At 40.0% G+C, this 7,161-nt stretch overlaps 1 protein-coding gene across 1 annotated transcript; it reads right to left on the bottom strand.

Annotated features, from left to right (window-relative positions):
* Nucleotides 1-996: 996 nt before the first annotated feature.
* LOC311620380 (olfactory receptor 8S1-like) lies at nucleotides 997-1,926 on the bottom strand (the record flags this gene model as incomplete). Its single annotated transcript, XM_084879722.1, has 1 exon — nucleotides 997-1,926. One exon carries the CDS (start codon nucleotides 1,924-1,926, stop codon nucleotides 997-999), a length of 930 nt encoding a protein of 309 aa, XP_084735848.1.
* Between the last annotated feature and the right edge of the window lie 5,235 nt (nucleotides 1,927-7,161).

The raw sequence follows: 7,161 nt of genomic DNA, 5'->3' as shown, positions 1-7,161 counted from the left end.
TTGTCTATACCTGCAATGCCATCCATGCTGGCACCAATATATGTCTTTTAGGTCATTTTCCTTGCAAATGACAGAATATAATTCTGACTTGCTTAAACAATGGAAATTAAGACAACAACAATAATTAAAGAGGGAATTCATGAATTTGGTTTGGGGTAGCTCACAGCATCCAGGGGAGAGTCAGTGTGGCAAGTTGGTATAAAAAAAAAAAAATAGACTTGGTGTAAGTCCATTTGGTTCTAAATTCCAACCCCACCACATACCCCTCTGAGTCACTTTCCTCCCTCTTCTTAAAATAACAATAACTAAAGCCTTTACCTAAAGCACTTGTGGCTAAATATACACCATGTACATAAAATGCTTGGCACATTCCCTGACATCATACAAATATCTGATCATGTGTTCTTATTACAATTCATGTTTATAAATCTGCCTTGAAAAGGAAGAAGCTAGGATAACACTAGTGATCTTATCAGTGGGCCACTGGGATTGGCTGTCAGAGTACTGCAAACAGAATGGCTGACCTCTGCCTCTCTGAATCTCTCCTTATTAAAATTCCTACAGAGTGAATGGTCTGACATTGACCATGTACTAGACACTGTGCCAGGAAGAATGAATGAATAATGAGCAGGGACAGGGAGAACTAGGGGTCACCATGGTTAACAGAATCTATAATTAACAGTCTCTCTGGAACCATATTGATCAAGTGGAATTTAGCTGCTAGAAGCATGGCAAAGATAGTCGGAATATAATAAAAATGTGTACCATACTGTGTGTAATATTTTAAATATTTTTCTAGGAAAAATACCTAGGACCACTTTTCTCTGACTCAGACTCAACTGGTAACATTCTAAGAAACTTAACTCCACCTCTGCTTAAGTATTCTTAACAAAAGCTGTAGGGAACCTTGCAGATCCTGACATCAGAGAATTCTCCTGAATATCCAGGCACTACTTATTGCACTTTCTACCCAGAATCCTCATCATCCTGGTGTTATTATTTGAAGCACCAGAAACATTTCCTCAACATCCTTTTCACAGCGGCCTTCATCTCCTTGTTCTTCAGGCTGTAGATGAGGGGATTCAGCATGGGGGTGATCACAATGTACTGCAGGGAGAAGATTAACTCTCGAGTGGATCCAGAATTGGGCATGAGATAACGGAGAAGTCCCGAACCATAAAAGAAGACCACTGCAGTGAGGTGGGAGGAGCAGGTAGAGAAGGCCTTGCTTCTGCCTGTGGTGGAGCTGATGGCCAGGATGGTGGACAAAATGCGAACGTAGGAGAAAAATATCAGGAGAAAATTTCCAAAGAAATGCAGGATGCTGGAACAGAGCAGGGCTGTAAAACTTGCAGTCACATCAGAGCAGGACAAAGAGTAGAGAGAGGGCAGCTCACAGCAGAAGTGGTGGATATTTTGAGCCTCACAGAAGTCTAAATTGAGAGCTACAAGGATATTGATGAGAGCATCCAGAAAAGCCAAACCCCACGAGGCCCACACCAGCCCCATACACAGCTGTCTGTTCATCACCTGGCCATAGAGCAGAGGAGACCTGATGGCAACATAGCGATCATACGCCATCACAGTGAGTAGGCAGGACTCAGTGCCCCCAGAGGCAAACAGAAAGAAGACCTGAGCCAGGCAGCCCTCTACCGAGACAGTTTTCTCCTCAGACAGCAGATTCTCCAACAGCTTGGGCACAGTGACAGAGGAGTGGCAGAGATCGAGGAAGGACAGCTGCCTCAGGAAAAAGTACATGGGGATGTGAAGATGAGAGTCAAACCCAATCACCAGCAGCAACATCAGATTCCCCATCAGGGTCAGGAGGTAAATAACAAGGAACAGCACGAAGAGCAGAGCCTGGGTCTGGGGGTCCGCAGACAGCCCCATGAGAATGAACTCGGAGATGACACTGTGGTTCCTCATCGCCTTCAGCATGTTCCTGGGAATGTCAGAAATAAACTGGGGGAAGCCTCTGCTAATGTCTGATATCTCAGTGTTTTAACCCTATTCTCCATTCACAAAGTTTCATGCCTACTCAAAAGTGTATTTCTGAAATGCTAAGTCTCTAGATTTCCTAAAACCTGTTATAATCTTTTCTATCGAATCCCAATGATAGATCAACTCCCTGTCCGCACTTATTGTTCTTTCTGTAAAGTCTTAGAGTTAATTTGTTGTTGTTTTATTATTAAATCTACAGAGGGATGTTTGTAAACAGTTGATAATAATCCAGCAGAAAAAGAAATTCCAGGAGGAATGAGATACAATTGCAGAAATGTCTATGAGAGCAGTTGGGTTTCAGAGCAGAAACAGCATGGATGGTCTTAGGTGAGAGTGGGTTAACTTCATCCACAAAACATTCATGAAGTCAGTAGATTTGGTGTTAGGAAGGAAGCACTTCTAATCTGATGGCCTTTGTTATTCACTGAGATCACTAATGGAAAGTGAAGAGGGGTAGTGGCTGGACATTTGCCCAGTGAGGAGAAACGGGGTTAATTAGAGACAAAGCAGCACAGAGCTATCCCAGATACTATGTAATTTATCACACACACACACACACACACACACACACACACAAAAAAAAAAAAAAAAAAAAAAAAAAAAAAAAAAAAAAACATAAAAAACTGCTGACAGATTTGAAAACATACTTTGGTCAAAATCTCCATGCCCCGATTGTGTGATCTATTCAGAGTCAGCTCTTGTCAGAACCTTCATGCCACTTGTAAATATAGACTACACTCTAACTTTCAAAAGCTTGACCCTTTTTTCCAACTGTGATCTGACAACCCAGATTGCAACTATCAGCTCAGGATAACCCTTTAACACTATTAACACACCATCTTGACCCTAATGTGTTCATACTACAAGACCGGCACATTCGGTTTCTCAAACGCCATGATTTTTTCCCACTGTTTTTTTTTTTTTTAAGGTATTATGTGTGTACATGTCTTTCCATTGCTCCCTTTCCCCACTGTTTATCCAAACAACACACAGCACTAAAGCTGCTCTTAAAAAACAATTCCACATTACCTGCATTTCTTGCCTCGTTGAGCAATAACTAACACTGAATTAAAGAAAAACCTTTGAAAATCCAGTAGTCCAGAAGACAAATAAGTTTAAATATCAGTGTGAGAATATGATATTAAGGTGGAGTTTAAAAATTCCTGTTGATATAGATCTCCTCCTTGATTTCTAAAAGAGGAAAATACATGGATAAATTGTAAAAACCTAAATACTTCCAGTCATGTGGCAATTGCATTATCTTTTGTTATTATTTTATTTTTCTTCTTTTACTCACCACTCATGTTCTAGCTATGTGACTGGATTCATCCGGAGAACAGTATGCCAGTGGCAGAAAATGCTGGAAAAACAAGGAATCAAACCACAAAATACAGACAGAGAACCGCCCGTTATCATTTCAGAGGGCACAGAAAGCAAGCTCCCCTCTGTTCTCCTCATCTCCAAATGGAGCCCCACTACTAGCACTAGAAATTCCCTGAACTCTGAGGAAATATCCCCTCTTAGAAATAAAGGCCAAAGCAGGAAACTCTTGCAGAGGACAAACCTGGAATTGTATCCTGCTGGGCCAGACTCCCTCACAGGTAGAGGTGGACTCTGTTAGCTGTTGGAGGGGCCACAGAAGTAAATGAAATCATCACTTTCACCTGCTGCTACAATTTCGCTGTTCTCGATGCTTCTTACTCAGACTGGTGAGTCCGGGTGTGGGATGGAAACAGCTCTGAGAATGCTGCCACTTTATGTTTTCAGTTCCTGTCACAATTAGGTGGAGTTAGCTGACTAGGACATTTCCAAAGAAAAGCTGCCCAAGAGGAGTTCATCTCAGAATGAGAAATGCAGAAGCACCTAGAATTGTAACTGCCTCAAAGGAGTTGCTCAAAAGTGTTGTTTAAAAACAGAGTGAATGTGTGCACGAGTCAGCGAATGGAAGAGACTCAGGAGGAGAGGAGTCACAGAGATCTGATTAGAAACCAGGAAGGGACTTGGATACCCTAGACTCCCATGAAATGAGATGTAGAAAGGATACTGAATAAAATGTTAACCACTGGAAAGGTTTGCACCAATGCTGTGTCTTTTGCCCTGTTCTGAACTTCCACATACCACAGAATACCTAATTAGGGGGGATAACTATGACTAAAGTATCTAATATGTTTCTGGACCCTATATGGTTGAAGTGCTTGGAGAGGGTTATTTTTTAGTCATGAGGTACCCAAAAGCTATCACTGATATTCTGATCTCCTCCCAACTCCTACAGACAGTTCTCAGCAATCAGCCTCCTCAAACGGCCAGATAATGTGGGCTTTCAGAACCAAAAACAAGGAATATAGCAAAAAGACTTGTCTCAATTGTCCCATGTATAAAATGAAGACTAAAAATAATTACCTTGGAAAGTTGTGAGTTCTTAACTTAGTGCTGAAGACAACTGAGGTGCCAAAGAATTATTAGATTTTCTTGTCCTCACCCCCAATCCAAGTGTGTAATTTTCCCAAAAGGAGAAAAAGAAGTGGTTTTGAGGAGCAGACCAAAACATTTAAGGTAACAGAAACAAATACTGTGTCAGAGAGAAATGTTCTCCTCCAAACCAGGAGAATAAGGGTAAGTTGAGAGGACTGAAGGGGAACCGAGTGCCAGATATAGAATGACGAGAAGTGATGGGAATGACGGTGAAGGGGTGCTACAGGGAACACAGAGAAAACCATCAGAGAACAGAGAAAACATTACCTGGTTTCTGTCTTTTCCTGTCACCGAGTGCGTCTTGTTTTTCCAGTTGGTGGGCATGACTCTGAGCTCAGGAGAAATTCACAAGACAGAAAATGTTCCACAACATTGAATCATGTGAACTGACATTGCTTTCTCTATGGGAGACTTTTTGTGCATAAATAGAAATATGTAAGCTCAGTTCTCAAAAGCCTCTGCAAATAAAGACTTCAGCAAGCTCTTCTAAACTTTGACAGCATGTTTACCCTTATCCCCTCATGTCTCCACAAACTGACAAAGAAAAGCTTGAAAATTTCAAATGACTAGCAAGTAGTACAGCAACTCTTTCATACCCCCTCCAGCACAATCACACAGTCTGAGACTGTTACTGCACTGCTAACAGCACCTTCCTAACAAAGGCGGCTCAGGTGTAGCCATTCATACGGGCTTGCGGTGAAGGTGCCCAATAGGTTGGCAAGGTAAGACCTGAAAGCCCAGGAGAGGTCTAGGTCCATCCTGATTGCTGGGAAGCTCAGCCCAAAGCATACTTTGTGCTCATTAGCCAAAAATGAGTACCGGGAGATCCCAGTGCGAATTCCCACTGAAACTCAGTGACTCACAGCTTACTTTTAGATCATCTTGCCAATGTTTGTCATGAGTTTAATTATTATATATAGTAAAGACATGTATTATTATAGAAACTTTCAGATAAACAGTAATTTAAATTTTCCTACATATTTGACTTTGTTGCTCAGTTTTTTTTTCATCTGCAATTGCAAATTCAAAAGCTGAAACTAGATGTCAATGGATGAGTTTAACACAAGTTAGACAGACTTAAAAAGTATTAGCGAATCAGAAAAGTATTAGCGATAGATCAGAAGAAAGTAAGAGCCTCCATCTGAGAGCATTTTCTTTTTCCTTTAAGAGTTCTTTTTCATTATTCCTTTAGTGAAAGTCTTCTGATATATTTATCTCACCTTTATTCTTAAAGGACATAAAATCTTAATTTTTTTAAATCCAGTGCTTTAAAGATAATATTTCACTGTCCTCTGTCTCCTTGTTCATCCAATGTTTCTCCTGAAGTCAACTATTAGTCTAATTCAGTGATTTTCAACTGATGTGCTGTAGCACACTGGTGTGCCGCAAGAATTTTAAAACTAGCAATACCTGACTATTTAGTCAGGGGCTCTGACCTCTTTTCCCTTAGATTATCAAATAAGAAAATGACAACAATAGCCATCCGGCGTGAATGAGTAAAATTATATTAATTGTCAGATTGGCAAAAAAAATATAATAATACTAGAGGCTCAGTGCATGGATTCATGCACTGGTGGAGTCTCTTGGCCTGGCCTGTGCCCTCTCAGAGGATGTCTTATAGCTGGTTTCAGCCTGATCCAGACAGAAGGGAGCCTGATCCCTTCAGACCCAATCCAGACAGGGAGGCAGCCCAATCCTGTACATTGAGCACGTGTTTCCTGATGGTCAGTGTGCATCATAGCAGCTGGCTGTTCAATCATTTGGTCACTTAGACTTTTATATATATAGATGTTCTATGTGCTACAAGATGAAAAAGGTTGAAAAATCTCTGGTCTAATTGTACTTCTCTGGAGTTGTCTTTTTTTCTTGCCACTTTCAGTATTATGTCCTTTGATTTAGTAATTTTATTATGATGTGAAAATGTGTGATTTTCTTTTTATTTATCATATTTGGAATTTATTTATAGGACTTCTAGCATTTGTAATTGACATATAGTGTGTCCCAAAAATGTATACACACACTTTGAATAATTAAAAAGGCAGCATTTATTAAAATACACTTTATTTTTGTATTAAAATACATTTTTAAATTGAGCTATCAGCTGTTAAAGTATGTATATATTTTTGGGGACACCCTGTATTTTTTTTTCAGTTTAGAAAAATTTCACCCATTATCTTATATATTGCCCCATTTTCTCAACCATTACTCATTCTTTCTCTCTTCCTTGAAATTCCACATACACGATGGGTATGACTCTGAGCTCAGGAAAAATTCACAAGACAGAAAATGCATTCTATACATTATGTATGTCATATTGTATTTTTTAAATTTTCTCTATGCCTTGCTGTACTTATTTTCTTCTTACCTATCTTACATGTCACTAGTATACTCCCAACAATGTCTAATCTCCTTTAAATGTATACATTGAGATATTAATTTCAGCCATTGAGTTATTTCTAGAATTTTCACTTAGATATTTTTATGGTTTCCAAAAATAATATGCTAAAATTCTCAATCTGTTTTCAACCTCCATAAAGAGTTTAAACTTTATGCCGGGACTGGTTTGGCTCAATGGATAGAGCGTCGGCTTGAGGACTGAAGGGTCCCGGGTTCGATTCCAGTCAAGGGCATGTACCTTGGTTGCGGGCATATCCCCAGTAGGGGGTATGCAAGAGGCAGCTGATCGAT

The sequence above is a fragment of the Pipistrellus hanaki genome (assembly GCF_964339955.1).
Source record: "Pipistrellus hanaki genome assembly, chromosome: 3".
NCBI lineage: Eukaryota > Metazoa > Chordata > Mammalia > Chiroptera > Vespertilionidae > Pipistrellus > Pipistrellus hanaki.
Note: the sequence above shows the minus strand (reverse complement) of the source record. Positions and strands in the feature narration are given on the sequence as shown.